We start from the raw sequence: 26,604 nt of genomic DNA on the forward strand, positions 1-26,604 counted from the left end.
CATCAGATATAGGAGGAATCACTTGATAAATTTAAAATCAGGCATAAAGTTTGCGTGTGTTTTTTTTTTTAATTTGATTTATATGCCGCCCTTCTCCGGAGACTCAGGGCTGCTTACAATGCGCTAAGCAATAGCCTTCATCCTTTTGTATATTTATACAAAGTCAGCTTATTGCCCCCACAAACTGGGTCCTCAATTTACCCACCTTAGAAAGGATGGAAGGCTGAGTCAACCTTGAGCCTGGCGAGATTTGAACCTGCAGTAATTGCAGGCAGCTGGTCTTAATAACAGGGTGCTCTAGACCACTGTACTACCAAGGCTCCTATTTTGAGATCAAAGGAGCATAGATAGCAGCGCGAGGGTTATAGGAGGCCGGGGAAATTCTTGGCTGCGGCCCTGAAGTAATTTTCTTAAGTAATTTTCATCTTTTATTGCCAAAGGAGATGGGTTTTAAATGCACGACTTACGTGAGGACTTACAATGAAATTACAATAGAGTGAGACTTCCTTTTAATGGCTGGGGTGCTCTGTGGCGCAGAACTGCACAGAAAATACGGCGTTGCAGGGAATGACCATCCTAAATTGGCGTGGTTCTAAAGCGAGGCATCATTTGACCAGACCTCTATTTTACAGCCATTTTCACTGTGGTCGTTAAGCGAATCCACCTTCATGACTCCAATTGGCGTTCCTCGTCGGAAAACAACTGGGAGGGTTGTACATGTGAATGCAGAATGACACAAATGGTCATAAATACAAGCCAGCAGACCGAGCCTCCGAATTGCAATCATCTGACTATGGAGAGGTGGGTGGGTGGGTACCGCAATGGTCATAAGTGCGAGGGCAGATCGTAAATCAATTTTTTCAAGGCGGTTGTAAGTTGGCACCTGCATCCAAGTCCAATAAAGTGAGGCTTCACTGTACACAGGTAGTCCTCGACTTACGATGATTTGTTTAGTGACTGCGCAAAGTTACAGCGGCACTGAAAAACATGAGTTATGACCGTTTTTCACAGTTACAACCGTTACAGGATCCCCAAGGCCACGTGGTCAAAATTCAGACCCTTGACATCTGGCTCGTATTTATGACGGTCGCAATGTCCCGGGGTCACGTGATCCGCTTTTGCGACCTTCTGACAAGGGAAATCAACGCGGAAGCCCGATTCACTGAACCAACCAGATTCCTAACTTAACATCTGCAGGGATTTGCCTAACAACTGTGATGTCAGCGAAGGTCATAAAATGGGATAAAACTCACTTAACAACTGTCACGCTTAGCAACGGAAATGTGGGGTTCAATTGTAAGTCAAGAACGAGCTGTATTTTCATAAAATGAAGTTTAGCTTTTAGCTTAAGTCGCTAAGGCATTTTAAAGCCAAATCTGGCTCTGGCTTTAGAGAACAGGCCCATTAAAAAAAAAAAAAAAAAAAAGAGCCTTGGTAGTACAGTGGTCTAAAGCACCCTGTTATTAAGACCAGCTGCCTGCAATTACTGCAGGTTCGAATCTCGCCAGGCTCAAGGTTGATTCAGCCTTCCATCCTTTCTAAGGTAGGTAAATTGAGGACCCAGTTTGTGGGGGCAATAAGCTGACTTTGTATAAATATACAAAAAGGATGAAGTCTATTGCTTAGCGCATTGTAAGCTGCCCTGAGTCTCTGGAGAAGGGCGGCATATAAATCAAATAAAAAAAAAAAATTAACAGGTGTGTTTTATTCATTTAATCTACATTAAATGAACACAAAGTCCTTTGAGAAAATGCTACTATAGAATCATTATTCTATTCAGGATGTTCAACAGAATTCTATAAAGGAAAGAAGCTTAGAGGGTATTTTCAAGTGCCGTTTTCATCATTTTTGCCTCTTTTACTGTAAGAGGCACAGGAATTAAAACAAAGAACAAAAACCGGAATATGCATTTGGTAAAACCACAACAGCACATTTGCGGAATAAAAAGCTCTTAGAATATTTCATTTTTTAGAAGAGAATAGAATTTTTTTTATTGGCCAAGTGTGATTGGACACGCAAGGAATTTGTCTTTGGTGCATACGCTCTCAGTGTACATAAAAAAAGAAAAGATATATTTTAGAATGTAAAACCAAGCAAACATATTTTAGCGCAACTCAGAATAACAGAAGAGTTGGAAGGGACTTTGGAGGTCTTCTAGTCCAACCCCCTGCTCAGGCAGGAAACCCAATACCACATGTTTCTGTCCCAGAAAAAATATGAAGTTCTAATAATCCATGGGCTGCTATATTCTAACATGTTAAAAATTTCCAGAAATTAAGAAAATAAGAGATAAAGGAATGGAAGGGATATTTTCTCTAGGTGAATTATGTTTTCCTAGTGCCTTTTTCTTATCGGTTGGTATAACAGGTCATTAAATACTTACTTTTAAGGCGTCTTCCACAGCTGTCTGGCCTTCCTTTCCTAGCAAAACATTATATGGATACAGCCAGTTGATGATATGTTGCAATGACATCGTAGGAAAGGAATTCTAAAGAAGAAGAAAAGAATAAAATAAAATAAAAATCAGACCGATGTACCTAAGAGGAGAACTAATCCATGTCCTTCGGTTAAATATTTGCAAACTTCCAAGGTTAAATTGTAAAGTTTGTTTGCTGAGATTTCTAAGTCTCTGGCAGCTTGGAGAAGAAACATCTCTTGAGATTAGGAAAGATAAAACAGAATAGAGCTGGAAGGGACCTTGGAGGTCTTCTAGTCCAGACCCCTGCTCAAGCCTTGAATGAATGTGTGTTTGTGTGTCTCTTCTCCTTCCCTTCGTCTTCCTTTTGGGTAGTATTTTTCAAGGCTACATCACACCCAGTTGGGATATCTATGTATCTCAATATAAAAAGGCAGAGATCCGAGTTTGCAGAATTATGCCAATGTTGTTAAATCGAAGAAAATGATCCATAACCCGAGTGCAGATTTCACTTTAATGCATCTATCCACCACTATAAACCGCCTGGGAAATCAAAGGTCTACTGAATATTTAGACAAGTTGTCCCAAAGGTGTTTTTTTTTCAAGAGGCAACTGAACTTTCTAATTTTACTTTGAAAACATTTTGCTTCTCATCCAAGAAGCTTCTTCAGTTCTGATGTGGACGATTACTTGGGTCAAGATTATAACTGTTAAGGATATTCTTGGGTCATAACCAATGTTGTAGGTTATCGAGCAGAGTACCCTTTGAGTAAACGCATGAAAAACGACTGGGAGTGGTTGTGAACAATCACAGTCAACATACAAACACACTGAGTTGTGGTAGTCTTTTACTTTAGAAAAAGTAAAAGCAAAGTCCAAAAAACAATCCAAGTCATACACCGATAAGTCAAGAGTTAAAAGATCAATCCAGGGATATAAAACAGGAACAAGTTCAATATCAAAACATTCAATAAATAGGGCTTCCGGTTTGCGAGCTTCGGCGACGGCGGTGACTTTTTAAAGACCGCCAGCCCCGCCGCCTGTAGAGCCGCCCCGCGAACGAGGTGCGGCTCGAAAACTCCGAAATCTTGAAGATTGCAGGAGCAGAGACAGCAGGGTACAGGTTGAGCCCCTGTAACCCCCCCAGGGAATTGCTTCTGGGGGTGAAAACAGGTGTGGCTCCCTTCCAACCTGCGGAGACTCCGGGCGGCGTGGGACGATTCTGCCTTCAGCAGAACAAGCCGGCAGCAGCAAACTTTTAAAGTGAGAGGAATTAATTTTAACAAACAGCGGAAATATCAACTTGAATCCAGAAACTTGAAAACTGCAAGTATTGGTGCTTTGTTGACTTTTTAAATCAAAAGAGAAAGTGAGCGAGTGAAAGTGATTTGAAAAAAAATGGCGTCCAGCGTTTGAGTTAACGAGCTAGTGAAAGTGGATTTGTGAAGCCTCCCTGCTTTGCTACAAAGTTGTAAAATTGCTACAAAGTTGCTCTATCTAAAGAAAAAATTTCTTTTGCTAAAATTTGACTTTGCTTTACTCTAGTTCCACCTGATTAAATCTGGGGGACTTCTTTAGAAGTTTCTGTGGAAGAGGGAAAGGAAAAAGAACTTCCCTCTTCAAAAAAACTAGCTTACGTGGCACGATGGCTTCAAAGAAGCAGGAAGGGAAGGCATCAGGGGGGGGATCCCCCACACATAAACATCAAACGCAACTTCCCCCTGCTCAACAGTTACAAACTCAGAAAAAAGAATTTGATGTGGCAGATTTAAAAGAATTTATTTCTAAAACTTTGGATGATAAATTTCAAGAATCACAACAGGAGATAGATGATAAACTTCAAAAATCACATCAGGAGATAGATGATAAACTTCAAAAATCACATCAGGAATTTTTGCAGGAAATTAATGAAGTTAAAGACATGGTGAAACAGAATCAAATTATGGTGACCAAAAAAATATCAGAAGTGGCGTCTGGCCTGGCAGATTTTATTGGGAAAGTTGATTTTAAAGTTGAAGAATTTAAATCAGAAGTTAATGTTAGGATGAAAGATAATGACTATAAAATTGATGAAGTTGACAATAAAATGCAGAGAATTGAAGATGAGATTGTTATGATACAATTCCGGGCGATGGAATTTGCCATACGGCTTCGGGGAATTCGAGAGGAGGAAAGACAGGACTTGAGACAAGTTTGCTCTGAAGCCCTGGCTAAGATTTTACAAGTTAATCCTGATTTGGTATTTCATAAAATAGATAAAATTTACAGAGTGAACTCTTGGGTGGCCAGGCAAAGACAATTACCCAGAGATGTGGTCATATACTTTACTGAGAGAGAAATTAGAAATGATATCCTGCAAAAATCTTTTCACACTTCTATACAAGTGGGGGGCTCACGGCTTGTAATTTTTAAAGAATTACCTCCTAAAATGCTGAAAGCTAGAAAAGAATTTGATTTTCTTGTTAAGGAATTGAAAAATTTACAGATACCCTTCCGGTGGGATGCACCAGCTGGGGTAATTTTCAGATATAAGGGAGAAGGATATCGGTTGAATACCGTGGAGAAGGCGCAACACTTTTACAGTACTATTCTTAAGGAAAGAACACCATCTCCACGTACATCTACAGTTTTGGAGATTAAGGAGAGTGAAGAGAGGCAATTGAAAGAACAGTCTAAGCAGGAATTAGAAAACGTGCAAGGTGCAGAAGGAGGTATTCTGAGTGAGCCATTGCTGGATTCTTCTCCAATTTTGGATTTGATTCAGTTGACTGAAGTTAAAGATCAACGTATAACTAGAGCCCAATCCAAGCTACTTAAACAAAAGCAACAACAACAACAGGAAAGACAAGACAAGAAGGCAGTTAAGAGCACTGCACAAGAGATTGGCGCTATGGGAGGAGCGAGATCGAAGCTCTCGGATGAACTTCAAGCATATTGCTCTGCGCTCCAGAAAGAGGCTGATGACCTTTAAGTGTCTATCTTGGAATGTCAATGGGTTGAATTCAGCACAGAAAAGGAAGAAATTATTTACATATTTGAAACAATTTAATAATGATATAATATGTTTACAAGAAACGCATATTACAACTCAAGATCAAAAATATTTGATAAACTCAAAACTAGGAGTACATTATATATCTTCAACTTCGCAGAAAAAGAATGGTGTGGTTATTTATGTAAATAAAAAATTAACAGCAAAAGTTATAGAAGTAGATCAAGATGGTAGATTTGTAGCAATTGAATTGTTTACAGCAAATGGGCAAATTCTTTTGATTGGAATTTATGCTCCCAACCAACAACAGGATTATTTTTACAAGATGTTACATACTAAAATATTGCAATGGGACTACAGATCTATTTTAATTATGGGAGATTGGAATGGAGTAATTGATTCTAAATTAGATAAAAAGAGCTTGGCAAAGTCTAGAATTAGATTACCACAGACCTTTTTTGATATGAAAGAAGATATGGAACTAAAAGATGTTTGGAGAATACATAATCCAAATGAATTGGATTACACTTTTTTTTCTGATAGACATAGATCCTTTTCTAGGATTGATTTTATCTTGTTGTCAAATGATCTACTTGTTAAGACAAAAAGAACAAAGATTTTTCCAAGAACTTTGACTGATCATAGTCCTGTATGGATAGAAATCGAGATGGATAAGGTTGAGAGACGTTCTTGGAGATTAAATGAGAACTTGTTTAGATATGAAAAAAATATAATAGAACTTAAAAAGCATTTGAAAGAATTTTTTGAAATAAATTTGAATAAAGGTACCCCAGTTGAAATTGTTTGGGATGCAAGTAAAGCTTATATGAGAGGGGTACTTATCTACATGAATTCTAAACATAGACTGTTCCGACAAAAGAAAAGATCTGAGTTGGAAATGGAAATAAAGAATAAAGAACAGTTACTTATTAAAAACCCAACAGATGAAAGAATACGAAGTGCTATAAAACTTTTGAAAGACCAATTCCAAATGCTTATGGCGGAACAAGTTGCAACAAGTTTACAATACGCGAAGCATAATACATTTTGCAATGCTAATAAACCGGGCAGATGGTTGGCCTACACATTGAGGAAAAAACAAAGTATGCGGACTATTGACAGTATCGATATTGGAGGGAAAGAAATTTTTCAACAAAAATTAATTAAAGAAGCTTTTGTGGATTATTATACTAAACTATATGCTAAAGAAGAGGTGCAGAATGGACTTATAGAAAAATATTTAAAGGATAAGAGAGTTACAAAAATTACTGACCAACAAAAGGAAAGAATGAATTATCTTATAACAGAGGAGGAGATAATAGTAGCAATTAAACAGCTAAAAACAGCTAAAGCTCCTGGCACGGATGGTTTGACTGCAGTGTATTACAAAACTTTACAAGCTGAAATGGTGGGACAACTTAGAGATTTATTTTGCAATATTCAACAAGGGGGTAAAATACCCCCATCCTGGACAACTGCTTATATATCTTTGATACCAAAGGAACAAGTTGGTCCTAAAAAACCAGAGAACTACAGACCAATATCTCTTTTGAACACAGACTATAAAATTTATGCGAAGGTATTAGCCAACAGGTTGATGCCAGTAATCCAAAAGGTGATTCATGAGGACCAAGCGGGATTTATTGAGGGCAGATACATGAAGGACAATGTAAGGCAAGTAATAGACTTATTGGAATATCTTGATAAGAATAAACAGATTTCTGCAGTGCTGGTCTTTTTGGATGCGGAGAAGGCCTTTGATAGAGTGGATTGGAATTTTCTACTAAAGACTTTAAAAAAGATGGGCTTTGGGGACCAATTTACACAGGCGATCTCAGCAATTTATCAAGAGCAAAAAGCACAGATTATTATTAATGGAAGTTTGACGACAGAGTTTAAAATTGAAAAAGGAACAAGACAGGGATGTCCGTTGTCCCCACTTTTATTTATCTTAACATTGGAAGTCTTGCTAAATACAATACGGGACTCAAAAATTTTGAAAGGTATAATGATAAGGCAAGAGGATTATAGAATAAAGGCATTTGCAGATGATCTGGTGGTTACCCTATCACAACCAATGGAATCAACAATCCTGATGAATGACATTATACAAGATTATGGTAGAGTTTCAGGTTTTAGACTGAATTCAAAAAAGACTAAAATGATAGTCAAAAATATGACACAAGATCGTAAACATGAGCTTGAAAGGAGGGCAGGTTTTGAAATTGTACCTAAGGTAAAATATCTTGGAGTTCAGGTTGCAGAATCAAATATGAAATTGTTTCAAAATAACTATGAGGTGTTGTGGCGAGAGGTTCAGAAAGACATGGAGACTTGGAAAAAGCTGCAACTGTCTTTACTTGGAAGAATAGCAGCAGTTAAGATGAACATGTTGCCAAGATTTCTGTTTTTGTTTCAAATGATTCCGGTGCTTAAAAGTGATAAACAACTGAAAGTTTGGCAAACTGGACTTAATAAGTTCGTCTGGAACGAGAAAAAGCCGAGAGTGAAATTGAAAATTATGCAAGATGTTCCAGAAAGAGGAGGCCTTAAACTTCCAAACCTACAGTTATATTATGATGCAGCAGCTTTAACTTTAACAAGTGATTGGTTTGGGGGTAAAAAGGCTGGAATATTGAATGCAGAAAGTTTTGATCTTGAATTTGGATGGCATGCTTACCTATTTTATGATGACAAAGTTGATAAAGTATTTAAAAGTCATATACTTAGAGACTCTTTGATGAGAGTTTGGAAGAAGCACCGACTCAAATGGGATTATAAAATACCGCTATGGCTGGATCTTGGTCATACCTTGTGGAATACAAATATAATGTCACTCGGGGGGTTTTTATACAAAGAGGTTCTTTTTACAGATGCGGGCAGATGGCAGCTGAAGACATTGCAGACACTGTTGGACGAAGGGATTAATTTAACCTGGTTACAATATAATCAATTACAATTGAGATGGAAAGAGGACCAAAAAACTGGTATTATGTTGCATGAGGAAGAATTGGTTAGACATATAAGAGAGAAAGGTCCAATGCATATTAAAAGGCTTTATAATGTTTTGCTAGAAAGGGATTCAGAAACGGAATTAGTTAAAGATTGCATGATTAAGTGGGCACAAAATTTTGAAGAACCAGTGATGTTGGAAACATGGGAAAAAATTTGGGTTCAGAATGTTAAATTTACACAGTCGCAGAATCTGAGGGAAAATTTTTATAAAATGTTTTATAGATGGCATTTAGATCCTAAAAAGTTGTCATGTATGTACCCTAATGTTCAGCCAAAATGTTGGAGATGTGAATGTTTGGATGCTACGTATTATCATGTTTGGTGGACCTGTAGGAAAGTTAAGGCTTTTTGGATAAAAATATGGTGGGTCATGCAGAATGTTTTGAAGAAAAAAATTCAATTTTCTCCACAATTGTTTTTATTGGGCATAGTTAAGGGTTTTACACGGGATGAAACAAAATTAATATTGTATATGATAACAGCAGCAAGATTGTTGATAGGTAAATATTGGAAGAATGAAGCTTTGCCTACTATCGAGGAATGGACTTCGAAGATGGCCAGTTTTGCAGAGATGGCGAAGATTTCAGCATATTTAAAAGATTGTTCACAAGAGACTTATGAATGGGAATGGAAAAGGTGGATAGAATATGTTCAGAACAAATACCAAATTAGAAAGTATCAAATAGCTTTTATTTGAAAACAATGTATTAGAAATATTTTAATATAAAGAGACAAAGAGGGAAAATTATATAGGGGGAGGGATGGGTTCAGGTATATATATCAGTGTTATTAGTTATGAGTACATAATAGGGAAGTCTGGGGGGGGAGGGTTAGGGAGGGTTAGGGAGGACGGGAAGTTTGGGGAGGGAGGTGGGGGGGTGAAAAAAGGGGTGAAAATGTAATTGTAAAACTTTTGCAATAAAAAAAAAAAACATTCAATAAATAGTAGAAAGCAACATGTAGCAATGATCAAACAGTGATCATGCAGAGAGATATGGTAGAGAGTTACAACAAATAAGCAGGTAAAATGGTGTAGTATCCACACAAGCCATGATCCTGACTTCCCTTAAGTACATTGGCTACAGAGCTTAGCCAATCAGGATACAGGATGATGCAATACAGTCTTAAAGCAATATAATACCTTTCTGACTGCAAACATACATTGTTGGTTTATATATTGCCTGACCAACTAGTTAAGACAAATAACCATTTCCTAACAATAACACAGGAATTGGAAGCGTTCAGAGTTGAAGAAGCTTCTTGGATGAGAAGCGAAATGTCTTCAAAGAGTCTTGGTAGTACAGTGGTCTAAAGCACCCTGTTATTAAGAACAGCTGCCTGCAATTACTGCAGGTTCGAATCTCGCCAAGGCTCAAGGTTGACTCAGCCTTCCATCCTTTCTAAGGTAGGTAAATTGAGGACCCAGTTGTGGGGGCAATAAGCTGACTTTGTATAAATATACAAAAGAATGAAGGCTAGTGACCTCTGAACGGTCACTAAAGGAAATTTTGTAAGTTGAGGACTATCTTACGAGCATAGACCTACCAGAATCTGCACAGCAGAGGACAGACTGTCTAAAGGGAAATCGGGAAGGCCCAACGCAGACGATTCTTGGGTGCAGAGAGTCATGGCAAAGGACAAGAGCTGTGAGATTCTAGAAATAAAACAATCGGTCATTGACTCGCACCAATTTAACTTGCACGCTTACAATCATTTCAAATAGCCTTTTAAGTCAGGCAAAACTTGGGACCGGTGAGTGTCAACTGTCCAGTTGGCGAATCCAGAAAAAGAAACGCCTGGGATGTTATTTTTCCAAGAGTATAAAACTTTACTGAATAAATCCACGTTGGCACAGAAGAAGCAAAACCGGCTCTGTGAGCTTCCCGCGCAAAAGCATGCATGGTTCGTTTTCCCTTTTCCCACGGGCCGTCCACAATCTATTACGTCCACCAATCGCTTCTGTTCATTCTGTTTTGGGAACCAGCCGGCCATGCTGTTAACACCTGCTCTCGGTACCCTTGAGGAGGGGAGCTGTGTCTCACGGGAACTGACGATGCTAGGAGGCCATTCCCACCCACCCTTGCCTTCCAATCCAACCCCAGCACCCTATTCTTCATCAAGCTGGTGAAAAGTTCAAGTCAGTCTTGATATACAGTCCACGATGTACAACCACAACTGAGTCCAAAATTTCCATCATTGAGCAGTAGGGTTAGCGAGAGAGTTGCGCCGCCATTTTACGACCTTGTTTTGCGGCGGTTGTTAAGCAAATCGTGGCGGTGGTTAAGCGAAACTGGCTTCCCCGCTGACTTTGCTTGTCAGAAGGTCACAAAAGGGGATCGCATGAGCCCCGGGACACCGCAACCGTCATAAGTACGAGTCAATTATTTGAGATGTATTTTCCCTTATCCATTCTTATTCTGTCACTGCTAAACCCAGTGTAATCATCTTTATCTTTTATTTTCAATTATTTCTTCTCCAATATTATCTCTTTGTTTCTTTTGTTTCTCATTCTTCTGTTCTCTTTCTCTTTTTTTGCATTCTAACCAATCCTCTGCTTCTTTGTTTCCCTTAAGTGCTTCTCTTATTTTTAGCACATAAGCTGAAGCACACCGCTGGATTCTGAGTATAATCAGAATGGCACCATCTACACTTTCAGTCTCTTCCTGCAAATATTTTGTGAAAAACACAAGCAGTCCTTGACATACAACAGTTCATTTAGTGACCATTCAAAGTTACAATGGCACTGAAAAAAGGACAGTTTTTCACACTTACGACCATGCATAACCATGATCAAGTGATCAAAATTCAGAGGCTTGGCAACTGGCATGTACTTATGACAGTTGCAATGATCTCCTTTGGATCATGTGACCTTCTGACAAGCAAAGTCAGTGGAGGAAGCCAGATTCGCTTAACAACCGGGTCACTAGCTCAACAACTGCAGTGATTCACTCAACAACTGTAGCAGGGAAGGTCGTAAAACCGGGCGAAACTCACTTAACCAATGTCTCACATAACAACAGAAATGTTGGGCTCCGTTGTGGTTGTACGTGGTCGAGGATTACGCGTACTACATATTAGCTTCAAAAACCTGCCATCTTTGCAGCTTGGCTCAAGATACAGCTGACTGTTCAGACATATGAGTTTGCCTTAAATCTTATTTTTGCATGATTTAAGAACAAGGAAGGAGATCCGTTTTCACTCTGGGCTGAGTTCCCAACAAAACTGGGGTTCAAACGTTCTTAATTTTGCATGCAGGAAAACTACTTTCCCTTTTCACCAAAGTGTAGTTTCCCAGCGTATCTGAATTGAGGGAACCGCGATTTAATTTACCATGGTTTTACCGCATGATTTAAGTCAGAATTTTGCTACTTACAGATATATCACAGTCTCAAACCATCACAATTTCAAGCTCAGGTCGATTAAAGATTTCAGGTTTAAGTTTATTACGGAGAATTCTCCTCATCCTATTACAAATGTTTCAATTCCTCTACAACTTTGAAGAGGCGTTTCAATGCTCCAGCCAGAGACCCGGGTTTGAAAAGTCAATTCTAGAAACATTCATGCAGAAATTCGATATGCCTATTTACCTTTCTGTTGAAACGTTACTTCCAATAAAATACAGCTGTGATAAGTGGTCCTGAAAGAAAATGCAACACAAATGATTGTATAAATCTTTTTGTGCAGAATTGTGGCCCAGGATATAATTATCTAGGTTTTAACAGGTTGGATCTGGGTTTACTGCTGACTCAAATCCTTTATATACAGATTTTTTATGCTAAAGTGCTGAGTTTTAGAAAATCAAATCGCTTTTAATCTTGAGTACAGTTTTTGTTTTAATTAATGGATTGGCTGCTAAGGAATTTATGCGCTGAGCCTCAGCTAACATTTTAAAATGACAATTTGCCACGTTTCCTTACCTTGAAGGGTAAATAATAAACATCTCGAGCCTGAAACCGAGACCGAAGCGGGGGGTCTAATGGGTTGCCCAAATATCGGGGTACAGGAAGCCCCAGCGCAATCACCCTGAAGTCTTCACTGACTCTAACAATTCTCCAAGCGTCCAGGGCTTCTTTGTCATGCTCCTAAACACGAGTAATATAATAACAATTATTTTCAAACTACTATTACCAGTATAATTGAGCAGTGAACTTCAGGGGTAGACAAGCTAGTGAAGACATGTACTGATGATGTTAGCTAGTTGGGTAATGAAATGCCTGCAAGAAAACAACTGTACCAAGGACCCCATAAGCCTCCTCCTCCTCCTTTCTCCTTCCCCACAAACCCTACACCCTTCTAGTAATGATGATGTACTTCGTGTTTTCCCAAAAATAAGACCCTGTCTTATATTTTTTTTGAATCCTGAAATAAGCGCTTGGCCTTATTGCCATGCGCTCAAAAGCCCGATTGGGCTTATTATCAGGGATGTCTTATTTTGGGGAAAACATTTGAGTAATGTTTCATTATTGAAACATTATTCAAATTTGAGTAATGAAATGTCTGCAAGAAAACAACTGAACTCAGAGGACACCAAGGACCCCATAAGCCACTGCCTCCTCCTCCTCATCTTCCTCCTCCCTTTCTCCTTCTCCACAAACCCCACACTCCCTTCTAGCGCTGATGATGTTCCCTACTTGGGTAATGAAAAGTCTGCAAAAAAAACTCAGAGAGCACCAAGGACCCCACAGTCTTCTTCCTCTCCTTCCCTATAAACCCCACTCCCTCCTAGCACTGATGATGTTACCCAGATGGGTCATGAAACGTCCGCAAGAAAACCACCAAGCCCATAGAGCATCCAGGATCCCATAAGCCTCCTCCTCCTCCTTTTCTCCATCTCCACAAACCCCACACCCTCCTAGCACTGATGATGTTACCCTGTTAGGTCATTCATTCATTCATTCATTCATTCATTCATTCATTCATTCATTTTTAAATTTGTATACCGCCCTTCTCCCTGAGGACTCAGGGCGGTGAATAGCCAAGTAAAAGCATAAACTACAAACATTAAAATACAATTAAGAAGATATATATAAATTTGGCCCCATGATTAAAAACAATAACAAACAATTAAAAACATTTTAAAAAGTGTTAGGCGAGCCTGGCTTGCTGGAAAAAGAAGGTTTTAAGGGCACGGCGGAAGGCACCGAGGTCTTGGATTCTCCTTATCTCTGGGGGCAGCTGATTCCAGAGGGTAGGTGCCCCCACAGAGAAGGCCCTCCCCCTGGGGGTCACCAGCCTGCATTGTTTGGCTGATGGCATGCCCTCTCTATGGGAGCGCACAGGTCGATGGGAGGCCGTCGGTAGCAGCAGGCGGTCTCGAAGATAACTAGCTCCTATGCCATGGAGCGCTTTAAAGGTGATAACCAACACCTTGAAGTGCACCTGGAAGACCACCGGGAGCCAGTGCAGCTCACGCATGAGAGGTGTTGTATGGGAGCGCCATGCGGCTCCCGTGACTACCCGCGCGGCCGCATTCTGGACCAGTTGGAGCCTCCGGGTGCTCTTCAAGGGGAGCCCCATGTAGAGAGCGTTGCAGTAGTCCAGGCGAGAGGTGACAAGGGCATGAGTGACTGTGCACAGGGAATCCCAATCAAGAAAGGGCCGCAACTGGCGGATCAGGTGAACCTGACCAAAAGTCCCCCTGGCAATAGCCGTCAGATGTTCCTCCAAGGACAGCTGCGTATCCAGGAGGAGTCCCAGATTGTGAGCCCTCTCCGAGGGGGCCAAAGACTCTCCCCCAATAGTCAGTGATGGAGTCAACTGACTATATCGGGATGCCGGGAACCACAGCCACTCAGTCTTGGAAGGGTTGAGCTTGAGCCTGTGTCTCCCCATCCAGATCCGCACAGCCTCCAGGCACCGGGACATCACTTCAAGGTCATGAAACACCCGCAAGAAAACACCCAAGTTCAGGGAGCACCAAGGACCCCTCGTTTCAACCCTGAGCTACAAATATTCTCCTTTCTCGGTATACATCAATGCATCCTAAACATGTACATGGGGCTGGCATTCAGGGAAAAATAGATGGAAAGACGAGGCCACTGGGGTTAAAAGCAATCCAGCTGCAAGCACGGGCTAAATGACAACCAGTATATAAAGTAAACTTTCAGAAGGTTAAGCATTCCTTGGCAAGCTTTACTCAGCTCCCTGAAGTCCCTGCCACATTCTTGGCTGTCAACCTTGAAGCAAACCCGGAGGCTTCTGCTTACCTTCAGCAGTTTATCGTAACGTTCAGCCGACATGAGGAAACGGCCGTCCTCCAGCTGCATCTCCCGGTTCTCCAGCAAATTGTTCAAGACGGGCAGGACGTTCCGCTCCGCCTTCTCCAACCCTTCCAGGACCAGGATCCGGCCTTCCGTCGCGGCCCGCACCGCACACTGAGGACGCAAAACAGAATCAGCACCCAACAGCTGGACACAGTTCGCCAAGAGCCCTGGGAAGACCTGTTAGCCTTCAGTTTACCTCCACCCTAATCCACCCAAATCCAGAGGAAAACAGAGGAAAAGAAAAATCTATCTATCCATCCATCCACCCTCCCACCCACCATATCTATCTATCTATCTATTTATGGTATCTATCTATCTATCTATCTATCTATCTATCTATCTATCTATCTACTGTATCTATCTTTCTATGGTATCTTTCTATCTACGGTATCAATCTACGGTATCTATCTATCTATCTATCTATCTATCTATCTATCTATCCATCCATCCATCCATCCATCCATCCACCCATAGCTACTGTAAATAAATAGCTAGATAGATAGATAGATAGCTAGATAGATATGGTGGATGGATGGATGAGAAAAGTATGTATTTAGTATTGCATGTTTTAACAGCAGTGAGGATTGTCTTCACACAACATTGGAAAGCTGAAGAAATACCGCAAGAGGAAGAGATAATTAAGAAGATACTAGACTGTGCAGAAATGGGCAGGCTTACATTGAAAATCAAACAGAAAGAAGACACAGACTATTACCAAACATGGAAGTTATTTTACCAGTGGTTGGAAAAAAGAGGTGGAGAGTAAGAATGGAAGCTGTATTGTTAAGCAAATTATCGTAAATGACATCATGATGTTTATTGGCTGTGAAAGTTGGACCACAAGAAAGGCTGAGAGCCACAGAATGGAGGCCTTTGAACTCTGGTGCTGGAGAAGACTCCTGCGAGTCCCTTGGACTGCAAGGCGAACAAACCTGTCAATCCTGGAGGAAATCAACCCTGACTACTCTTTAGAAGGCCAGATCCTGAAGATGAAACTCAAATACTTTGGCCACCTAATGGGAAGGAAGGACTCACTGGAAGAAGAGCCTAATACTGGGAAAGATTGAGGGCAAAAGAAGAAGGGGACGACAGAGAACAAGGTGGCTGGATGGAGTCACGGAAGCAGTCGGCGTGAGCTTAAATGGACTCTAGAGGACTGTAGAGGACAGGAAGGCCTGGAGGAACGTGGTCCATGGGGTCGCGATGGGTTGGACATGACTTCGCAACTAACAACAACAAGACTGTGCAGACATGGATAGACTTACATTGAAAATCAAACAGAAAGAAGACACAGAATATTACCAAACATGGAATTTATTTTATCAGTGGTTGGAATAAAGGGGTGGTGAGTAAGAATGGAAGCTGTATTGTTAGGCAAATTAAATACCCAGACAACACAACGTTTATTAAGCACTAAGAAATGTAATTAATAGAAAATTAATAAAATTTATTTTTTTTAAAAAATAGTGACCAGATCACTCTCTCCAAATTACCCTTTGGGTTTTTGACCAATAAATCCCAAAGGGGCCCAGAGATGAGGTTGTTATTGCTACTCACTTGATCAATGTAGTAGGCAGTGCCGGCTCGGATTTCCCTTCGCTGTTTGAGATCGGTTTCAGTTGTGTCCCTTGAAAGTGCCATATATTCCACCTCTCGTTTGGTCAGTTCCTACAGAAAGTGGAAATGAATTGGATGAGAAAAATATTTCTAAGATGCAGAATTTAACCCCAAACGACTCAAGTCCCAAAAGCCACTGAATGGAAACAAATCTAAGGCTGAAGAAATGGTTGTAGCAATTGAATATGAAAAGAAGGACGAGGGGTGACATGATAGAAGTCTTCCAATATTTGGGGGGCTGTCACAGAGAAGAAGGGGTCAACCTATTTTCCAAAGCACCTGAGGGCAGGACAAGAAGCAACGGATGGAAACTAATCAAGGAGAGAAGCAACCTGGAATTAAGGAGAACATTCCTGACAGTGAGGACAATTAATCAGTGGAACAACTTGCCTCCAGAAGTTGTGAATGCTCCAACACTGGAAGTTTTTAAAGAAGAGATTGGACAACCATTCGTCTGAAGCGGTGTAGGGTTTCCTGCCTGGGCAGTGGGTTGGACTAGAAGACCTCCAAGGTCCCTTCCGACTCTGTTACTCTGAATAGCTCGCCTTCAGAAGTTGTGATGGCTCCTTCACTAGAGGTTTTCAAGAAGAGATTGGCATGAATGGTATAGGATCTCTTGCTTGAACAAGGGATTGGACTAGAAAACCTCCAAGGCTCCTTCCAACTCTGTTATTCTGAAACTTAGTTTGGTGTTCCATTTCAGTCATCATGGTTTCATTTTTAAAAAAGTTATACGTGGGTTTATCAATAATCAAGGTCCAAGTTTCTAACTTCTCTACAGAGGAAGCTCACCACTCAGACCGGCGGAGGCAAAAATTGGTGAGGAAACCAAGGAATTTCTCTTCCTTCCCGTTTCTAGCAATAAAGCTTTCTATCAATGTTATATTCAGACCTGAAAGCAGACGGTCTAGAGCAGGGGTCTCCAACCTTGGCAACTTTAAGACTTGTGGATTTCAACTCCTAGAATTCCTCAGTCAGCTTTGCTTTGCTGGCTGAGGAATTCTGGGAGTTGAAGTCCACAAGTCTTAAAGTTGCCACAGTTGGGAGACCCCTGCTCTAGACAACTGAATGTCAATGGAGATTCTCAAGGATTTAGATTATGGTTGTCCCAAAAGTGCTTTTTGCAAAGTCACTGGATTTTCTTGTGGTTTTTTTTTTCTTCTTCTTTGAAAACGTATCGCTTCTCATCCGAGAAGCTTCTCTTGGATTCTGGGGAAAAAGATAGCTGACTGGGGAATCCTGGGAGTTGAAGTCCACACATCTCAAAGCTGCCAAAGGTTGAGAAACGATGCTCTAAATCAGGGGTGTCAAACGCAAGGCCCGGGGGACAGATCCGGTCCTCGGGGTACTTAGATCTGCCCTGGAAATAGAGAAGGACTGGCTAGCAGTGTCTCTGCCAGCGAAAATGGAGTTTGGGAGGGCTGTGTGTATGGGAGCCTGTTTTCACTGGCAGAGCGCTCGGGCCACCACAGGCGCCCCCCCCCTCGACATGAGTGACGTTATGGTGGCTATGCCCACCCTGGCCATGCTCATCCCGCACCTCTCCGGGGTCAGACACAACCCTGATGCGCCCCTCAATGAAATGAAGGTTGACACCCCTGCTCTAAATGGAACTCTCCCAAGCCTTACCAGGTATTGCATGGCGATAGATCGTCGAAGGGGCCCCGGAGGTCCAATAAGGAAAACGTCTTGTCCCAGGAGATCCTTCTGCATGATCCATCTTAGATGTTGAATCACAGACTGAGCCAGAGAATCTGAAACTAAAGGAAAGGCCGTCGCATGAACTCGTGCCTCAATTAAGAAATTTTAAAGAATTTTTTTTTTACATTTTTCTGCTGACCGTGCCTATCTCTTCTTCAATTTGCCATTATTATTTTTGAGGGGGAGGAGCTATTAACATTTTTCAAAAGTCACTGGGCTTTCTCATTCAAGATTGGTTGGGTGCCCAATCATGATGGAGTCCAATTAATTTAATAAGATATAAGTGTGCGTAATGGCTAGAGCACGGGTGTCAAAATTAAGGCCTGCGGGGCCACCCTGGAAATAGCGAAGGACCGGCTCATGGTTCCTCTGTACAACATATCCTGTTTCCCCCAAAATAAGACATCCCCTGATAATAAGCCCAATCGGGCTTTTGAGTGCATGGCAATAAGGCCAAGTGCTTATTTCAGGGTTCAAAAAAATATAAGACAGGGTCTTATATTCGGGGAAACATGGTAATTCTCAACTGTGGGTCGTGCCTCTTAAATCTGAATTTCTGACTTTATGGCTTTGCTGAATGTGAGACATCAGAAATCATCATGTATGTACGTAGCATGTGTATTAAGTGTGTGTATACTTTGGAGAGCAGGCTACAGAATTTCATTTTTAATGTGTGCCAGTGTGCCCACAGTAAAAAATGACAATAAAGGTTATCTTATCTTATAACTCTGGTCTTAAGTCTAGTAGGTTTTTAAATTGCTAAAGAGTTACAACCTTAACAGCAATTTGTTTTTATTTTTTGCAATATAGCCGAATGTTGCTAGTAAATTAGTAAGTTCAGCTCATTCTATTTTAGCTACAGTTTGAAGGAGAGAAATTGGATCAAACTTAAGAAACGCTTAAAATAGAAACTCAATTCAAAACAATCTTCCATGAAGAACAGAACATAAATAACGCAAATGCTATTCTGAAAACAAGAATACTCCAAGGATTTAAGGGGATAGCCTGTTAAACCCCTCAAATGAATTTATGACCTCTTACTTATCTTGATTTACCTAATATTTAGTCTAGAATTTTAATCCTTTATTTGCGTCTCACAGAATGGCTTGCGGGCAACTGGTTAAGTTCACAAATATTTAGCTGAAGTTATTTATAGAATTCACCAATGCAGTTAAGGAGCTCAGAAGGACAATAAAAATGTTTCGTCTTTCAGCTGTTGTTTCGTGTATTTATCCTGTTTCATTTCAACAAATTCATTTCATTGTTTGTTTGGTAAAAACAAAATCATTTTAACAAAACTTGCAACAATGATTCTCCTAGCTTTAAACCTCAGAAAGAACTGGGTCTGATCAGAAACGTTTTATTTGCAAATGGACTTCAGTAAAGCAAAATCTAAAAAAAAAAAAAAAAAAATCAAATTGGAATTATATAAGCTATATACATTTAATGTAACTGAGCCTTATGTTAAATAAACACAACTAAAACCTAAAATTGACCCAAACATCCAAGTGCCCACTGATTCTTAAAATCATTACGTTTTGATTTTTAAAAAATATGATATTTAAGCACCTAGCATTTAAAACAAATACTTTTAGTTTTTTCTCCAATATTATATTGCGTTATAAACACAGAACTAGGTATTACAATTTCTAAGATTCCTGAACTACAAGCATAAACATCCAAAACGGTTTATTACTGCATATCTGTCTTCACATTCCATTAATGGTATCAGATTCAAGCTAGTCCATTTTTATCATTATGCGTAAATTGGTGCCACAAATGCAAACCAAGTTTTGAAAGTAGTAATTTTGCTCCATCTCTATAAAAGTGTGTTTTGTGTGAATGCCCTGCCTCTAAACTGTCACGCAGAAAATATATCTATGTGATCGCTAGGAACTGAGAACAATGTGATAGCACATAATCAATCAATTAAAATCTGCCTCTAAAATTTTACTGTATATACAGTACTGAAAAATTTGGCTGCCGGAGCAAGGAAAATAAATAATCCTTACACTGTATTTATTCTGTTGGGTGTGCTCTACAGATCCGTGAAAATCTTAAAAGCTTCCCTTAGCCAATATTGGACTACATTTTGTGAGCCAACATCTGCATTAAAGGAATTGCTAATCTCTGTAATCTGGTTTATAGAGTTTACGAGGAAATTCTTATTTGAACTGTCACACACAAAAAAAAAAAGAAGAGTGACATGTGAGTAAATGAGTTTTTTTTAAAATTGCAACCCATTGTAACTAATGTAATTGCCTGCTTTAATTCGACGGGATTGTTAAAAGTATTAATTATTATATCTATCCAAAAGGATAGGTCACTTGAATGAGGATTTCAAAGCTCACTTTAACTGTAGCTGTGGTATGAATAAAACAATTAAGAGGGTTTTGTCAGAGTCCAAATGCATTATCAACAGAATTCTATACAGGTAGTCCTTGACCTGACAGTTCATTTAGTGACTGTTTGAAGTCAGATTTACTTAACAACTGGCTTACTCACTTATCAACTGCAGTGATTCGCTTAACCACGATGGCAAGAAAAGTCGTAAGATGGGGCAAAATGCCCTTAACAAATGTCTCACTCAACAAGTAGAAATTTTGGAGTCAATTGTGGTTGTAAGTCGAGGACTATCTCTGTATTTTTCTGCATGACATTTTAGAAGACTGAAAAGCTGCTTATGTTAAACTGGAGTTTGGTAACCAGCAGAATATTGTTTGGTCGATTTTATTTATGGTGGAGCAACATTTCTGAAACTCTGATATTTTCCGCACTATGTTTCTGCAATAAAATGTATTTACACTAGTGGCCAAAATTGTGGAAACCTTTTGGGAAAAGCGTATTTTTGAAGTTTGATGGCTAATAACACCACTTTTTTTTTAGAGTTTCAAGGTAATCCTATTCCATTGCTGGAATGGCCTGGGAATAGCTCAGACCTTAACCCAATTGAAAATCTATGGAGCCGACTGAAGAAAGCTGTTAGTCAGAAGCGACCCAGCAATAAAACCCAGTTAAGAGAAGCAATCCTTCCATCTTGGTTTCACATTATAAACAGCTGCAGAACTCAAAGACTTGGTTCACTCCATGGGAAGATGTTGTAAGGCCGTAATTCATGCTAAAGGTTACCCAACGAAGTATTAACTAACATGGTGATCATTTTTGTATATCTCATTTTTTCTATGGTGATAGAATTTTTGTATATCTCATTTTTCCTGCATGTTTCACTTTTCTTCTTTATACCGTAACTGCTATTCTAATAGCAAATCCTTCATAAAAGTTATTGCATTACATTCTTGATTAAATGATCTTTCCATTGATATATAATTTTATGGTACTACTCCAAAAAAAAAAAAGTGGTGTTATTAGCTAGTTTTAGAAAATACACTTTTCCCAAAAGGTTTCCACAATTTTGGCCACTACTGTAGCTGGACCAGTGATTCTCGATGCTTTTCTTCACCACGGAGCCCCTTTAAATAGTTTTTGTAGCCACAGATTCCCAAGACTTAACCCAAGATTTAAAATCAACATTTTTTTCAAGCCTTCGCACACACCCTGTGATGACATCACGGTCCTCCCCCCCAGCAGTTCTGCAGACCATAGATCGAGAATCACTGGGTTAGACTTTTACTCTGAGCTTAATTTTAAGAGCACCCTGTTTCTTACTGTAGTTCACAGGGACCAGTTCCGGATTTTTGGGCTTTCTGAGTTTGTAGGACACATCTCCAATAGTAACAGTATCACCTGAAAGGGAGAAATAATAGTTATTTATCATTGCTCACCTATAGGCACAAACACTCTGCTATCCACCTAACATCTCCTACAAGAACAAGTTATCTTCTCTGTTTTAAAACAAACAAAAAGTCTTTTAGTGCCTTATCCACAAACTGGATAACAGCTATGGGTAGTCCTCGACTTACAACCACAATTGAGGCCAAAATTTCTGTTGTTAAGTGAGACATTTGTTAAGTGAGTCTTGCCCCATCTTACCACCTTTCTTGCCATAATCGTTTGGTGAATCACTGCGGCTGTTATGTGAGTAACCCAGTTGTTAAGTGAATCAGGCTTCCCCACCTTGACTTTGCCCGTCAGAAGGTCGCCAACATTGCAACCGTCATAAGTACATGCCAGTTGCCAAGCATCTGAATTTTGATCATGTGACCACGGGGATGTTGCAACGGTTGTTGAGTGTGAAAAACAAGTCCTAACTCACTTCAACCCGTTGTAACTTTGAACAGTCACTAAATGAATGGTTGTAAGTTGAGGACTACCTGTTTTATACTTGTATGCCATGTGGGAATGTTAAGTCCAAACAAATTGCATCCAGTTTTGGTCACCACATTACAAAAAAGATGTTGAGACTTTGGAAAAGGTGCAAAGAAGAGCAACTAAGATGATTAAAAGCCTGGAAATTAAAATATATGAAGAACGGTTGCAGGATTTGGGTTTGGCTAGTCTATAGAAAAGAAGAACTGGGGGGGGGGGACATGATAGAAGTATTCCAGTGTTTGAGGGGCTGTCACAAAGAGGAGGGGGTCCAAAGCACCAGAAGACAAAACCAGAAGCAAGGGATGGGAACTAACCAAGGAGGGAAGCAACTTGGAATTAAGGAGAAACTTCCTAACAGTGAGGACAATTAACCAGTGGAACAGCTTCCCACCAGAAGTTGTGGGTGCTCCATCATTGGAGGCTTTTAAGAAAGCCACTGGACAGCCACTTGTCTAACATGGTATAGGATCTCCTGCTTGAACCAGTGGTTAGATTAGGAGACTTCCCTTCCAGCTCTATTTTGATTCTGACTGTAGTTTTAGAAAATTGCTCAGGAAAATTTGAGTTCCAATCATGTAGACAAGATAGTCTGCCCTGTTTTATATTCTGTGCCTCTTTTCTGTGGTCCCTGGATTTTTTATTTATTTATTTATTTTATTTGATTTATATGCCGCCCTTCTCCGGAGACTCAGGGCAGCTTACAGTGCGTTAAGCAATAGCCTTCATACTTTTGTATATTTTATACAAAGTCAGTTTATTGCCCCCACAAACTGGGTCCTCAATTTACCTACCTTAGAAAGGTAGGTAAGTAGCTTGACCCTGGGTATCACAGGTTTGGAGCGATGGAGAAATGACCCAGTGCAGATAGAAAAAGCATGAAAAGGAACAAACCCATGTTATCCTCACCTCTGCCTTCCCCCTGTGGGCACCCAGACACTCAAAAAGCCACAAAGAGAAGCTCTTTGCACAGTGGGGTCATTTTCAGGAGGAAATGTGACTGACAATAATGAAAGATTAAAGCGAACTGTTAACTTGTGATCGGATACAGCAGGAGGAGGAAAACGAATGCTGCATGTCAAAGTTGTTGTGACATGTGGGCATATCACCACAAACCCACAGTTGGAGAACCACATTTCAGCCCACGCGTGGTGCACGCCCCAGCCTGTGTTGTGTCATTTGTGTTTCATCATGGGATCAATTCAGTGTGAGAAGCAGCAGTGAGTACAATAAGGTTTTTTTTCCCCCAGTGCTAGATTCTTCTTAAGAAGGCAACTGTAGCTTCCTTCCTCTGTTTCTCCACCGGTCTCAAGAACACTGGCCCTCTTCACACAATGGGGCACCTAAGGACATATTTCTAATTTTGGTTCACACAACAGCCAAAAGCTGCACATAGTGCTCCACCTACGAAGTTTTTATGCTCCATCTCTCCATACCTCTGTCTACTATCAACTGAGGGAAGGGTCACCAGTGAGAGAAAGAGAAATTTACAGAAGAAAGTCAGAAAGAATGAAAGATTAGAAAGAAAAGCCAGAAAGAGAAAGAAAGAAAGAGTAAGGAAGGAAGGGAGAGAGAGAGGAAGGAAGGAAGGTCGGTCGGTCACTATTGGGAGAGAAAGTTACAGAAAAAAGTCAAAGAAAAGTCAGAAAGAAAGAAAAGAAAGAAAGAAAAAAGGGAAGAAAGAAAGAAAGGTCACTGTTGAGAGAGAAAGTTACAGAAGAAAGTCAAAAAGAAAAGGAAGGAAGGAAGGTTACTATTGAGAGAGAAAGTTACAGAAGGTCAAAGAAAAGTCAGAAAGAAAGAAAAGAAAGAAAGAAAGAAAGGGTTACCAGTGAGAGAAAGAGAGAGAAAATTACAGAAGAAAGTCAGAAAGAAAGGAAGGAAGGAAGGAAGGAAGGAAGGAAGGAAGGAAGGAAGGAAGGAAGGAAGGAAGGTAGGTCACCACTGAGGGAAAGTTACAGAAGAAAGTCAAAGAAAAGTCAGAAAGAAAGAAAAGAAAGAAAGAAAGAAAGGGTTACCAGTGAGAGAGAGAGAGAAAGTTTCTAACTTGGTAGAAGAGCCTTGGTAGTACAGGGGTTTAAGGCACCCTGTTATTAAGCTGGTTATTAAGACCAGCTGCCTGCAATTACTGCAGGGTTCGAATCTCGCCAAGGCTCAAGGTTGACTCAGCCTTCCATCCTTTCTAAGGTAGGTAAATTGAGGACCCAGTTTGTGGGGGCAATAAGCTGACTTTGTATAAATATACAAAAGGATGAAGGCTATTGCTGAGCACATTGTAAGCCGCCCTGAGTCTCCGGAGAAGGCATATAAATCAAATTTAAAAAAAAAAAAAGTTACAGAAGAAAGTCAAAGAAAAGTCAGAAAGAAAGAAAGAAAGAAAGAAAGAAAGAAAGAAAGAAAGGTCACCATTGAGAGAAAGTTACAGAAGAAAGTAAAAGAAAAGTCAGAAAGAAAGAAAAGAAAGAAAGAAAGAAAAAAGAAGGAAAGAAACATCACTGCTGAGAAAGTTACAAAAGAAAGAAAGAAAGAAAAAAGAAGGAATGAAAGAAAGGTCACTCTTGAGAAAGTTACAGAAGAAAGAAAGAAAGAAAAGTTAGAAAGGAAGAAAAGAAAGGAAGAAGCAAGGGTTACCACTGAGAGAGAGAAAGTTAGAAAAGAAAGAAAGAAAGAAAGTCAAAAGAAAGTCAGAGAGGAAGGGAGGAAAGGAAGAAAAGAAAGGAAGAAGCAAGGGTTACCACTGAGAGAGAGAAAGTTAGAAAAGAAAGAAAGAAAGAAAGTCAAAAGAAAGTCAGAGAGGAAGGGAGGAAAGGAAGGAAGGAAGGAAGGAGAGAGAAAAGGAAGGGAAGGGAGGCTCAGCCCCCAGCCTGCCCAGCCTCCCACCGACCCCTCCGAGCCCCCCTCCCTTCCTTCCCTCCAGAAGCCCCTCTTCCCCCTCCCCCCATTTCCAGCCCCCCCCCGAGCTCTCCACGCCCTGCGGGGTCTCTGCCCCCCCCCCAAGGCCGCCTCCTCCTCCTCCTCCTCCCGGGGAAGGCCGCCTTACCTTGTCCGCCGTGCAAGGCCCGGAGTCCGCCCCGCAGCCCGGCCACCTGCTGCAGGAGGAGGCGGACCCTGCGGGCAGCCGAGGAGCCCGCATAAGGACCCCCGCCGCCGCCCGCCCTGCCCAGGAACACCACCCGGGCCTGCATGGCCTGCCGGAGGAGGAGGAGGAGGAAGAGCGGGCCCTGGGGGACGCGGTCCGGCGACGCACCGACTCCGCCCGGAAACGCCGACGCCGCTTTTGAGGGCCCGGGCGCTGCCGGGGAGGGAGGCGCTCAGCCCTGCAGGGAGATTGGCTGGCTGGCTCTTCCCCAGCTTGTGGGGTCGAAGTGGGGGATGGAAAGAAGGCGACAAAGAAGAAGGAAGAGTCGCCCGCTGAAATAGAGAGAAAGACGGCAGAGAGAAGAAAGGAAAGGAGAAGGAAAAGGAAAGAGGGAAGGAGAAAGGAAAAGAGGGAGAGTCACCATTGAGAAGGAAAGGTACAGAAGAAAGTCAGAAAGAAAGAGAGAGAGAAAGAAAGAAAAGGAAAGAAAGAGGGAGGGAGGGAGAGTCACCATTGAGAAAGAGAGAAAGTTACAGAAGAAAGTCAGAAAGAAAGAGAGAGAAAGAAAGAAAAGGAAAGAAAGAGGGAGGGAGGGAGAAAGAAAGAAAGAGGGAGGGAGTGAAGGAGAGTCACCATAGAGAAAGAGAGAAAGTTACAGAAGAAAGTCAGAAAGAAAGAGAGAGAAAGAAAGAAAGAAAAAGAAAGAGAGGGAGGGAGGGAGGGGGAGTCACCATTGAGAAAGAGAGAAAGTTACAGAAGAAAGTCAGAAAGAGAGAGAGAGAGAAAGAAAGAGGGAGGGAGGGAGGGAAGGAGACTCACCATTGAGAAAGAGAGAAAGTTACAGAAGAAAGTCAGAAAGAAAGAGAGAGAAAGAAAGAGGGAGGAAGGGAGAGTCACCATTGAGAAAGAGAGAAAGTTACAGAAGAAAGTCAGAAAGAGAGAGAGAGAAAGAAAGAAAAAGAAAGAAAGAGAGAGGGAGGGAGGGAGAGTCACCATTGAGAAAGAGAGAAAGTTACAGAAGAAAGTCAGAAAGAAAAAGAGAGAAAGAAAGAGGGAGGGAGGGAGTGAAGGAGACTCACCATAGAGAAAGAGAGAAAGTTACCATCAGAAAGAAAGAAAAAGAAAGAAAGAAAGAAAGAGAGAGGGAAGGAGATTCACCATTGAGAAAGAGAGAGAGTTGCAGAAGAAAGTCAGAAGGAAAGAAAAGTCAGAAATAAAGAAAAGAAAGAATCATGAAAGAGAGCGAGAAGAGAGG

The 26,604-nt window shown here is 40.8% G+C and overlaps 1 protein-coding gene across 2 annotated transcripts in view; it reads right to left on the bottom strand.

Moving 5' to 3' along the window:
• The window catches only part of VWA8 (von Willebrand factor A domain containing 8), a 115,843-nt gene extending 90,259 nt beyond the window's left edge, over positions 1 to 25,584 (bottom strand). For both annotated transcript variants that reach the window (XM_060686507.2, XM_087895582.1), the window contains exons 1-9: positions 25,311 to 25,584; positions 21,671 to 21,748; positions 17,933 to 18,063; positions 16,244 to 16,354; positions 14,630 to 14,797; positions 12,341 to 12,505; positions 12,011 to 12,060; positions 9,969 to 10,077; positions 2,384 to 2,488 (exon numbers count right to left, since the gene is read on the bottom strand). In XM_060686507.2, coding sequence (XP_060542490.2) covers positions 2,384 to 2,488; positions 9,969 to 10,077; positions 12,011 to 12,060; positions 12,341 to 12,505; positions 14,630 to 14,797; positions 16,244 to 16,354; positions 17,933 to 18,063; positions 21,671 to 21,748; positions 25,311 to 25,455 — 1,062 coding nt within the window. In that variant the 5' untranslated portion in view covers positions 25,456 to 25,584. The remainder of the gene's footprint in view (positions 1 to 2,383; positions 2,489 to 9,968; positions 10,078 to 12,010; positions 12,061 to 12,340; positions 12,506 to 14,629; positions 14,798 to 16,243; positions 16,355 to 17,932; positions 18,064 to 21,670; positions 21,749 to 25,310) is intronic.
• Positions 25,585 to 26,604: the final 1,020 nt, after the last annotated feature.

This window comes from Pantherophis guttatus, chromosome 5, assembly GCF_059756535.1.
Source record: "Pantherophis guttatus breed Tessera chromosome 5, ASM5975653v1, whole genome shotgun sequence".
Classification (NCBI taxonomy): domain Eukaryota; kingdom Metazoa; phylum Chordata; class Lepidosauria; order Squamata; family Colubridae; genus Pantherophis; species Pantherophis guttatus.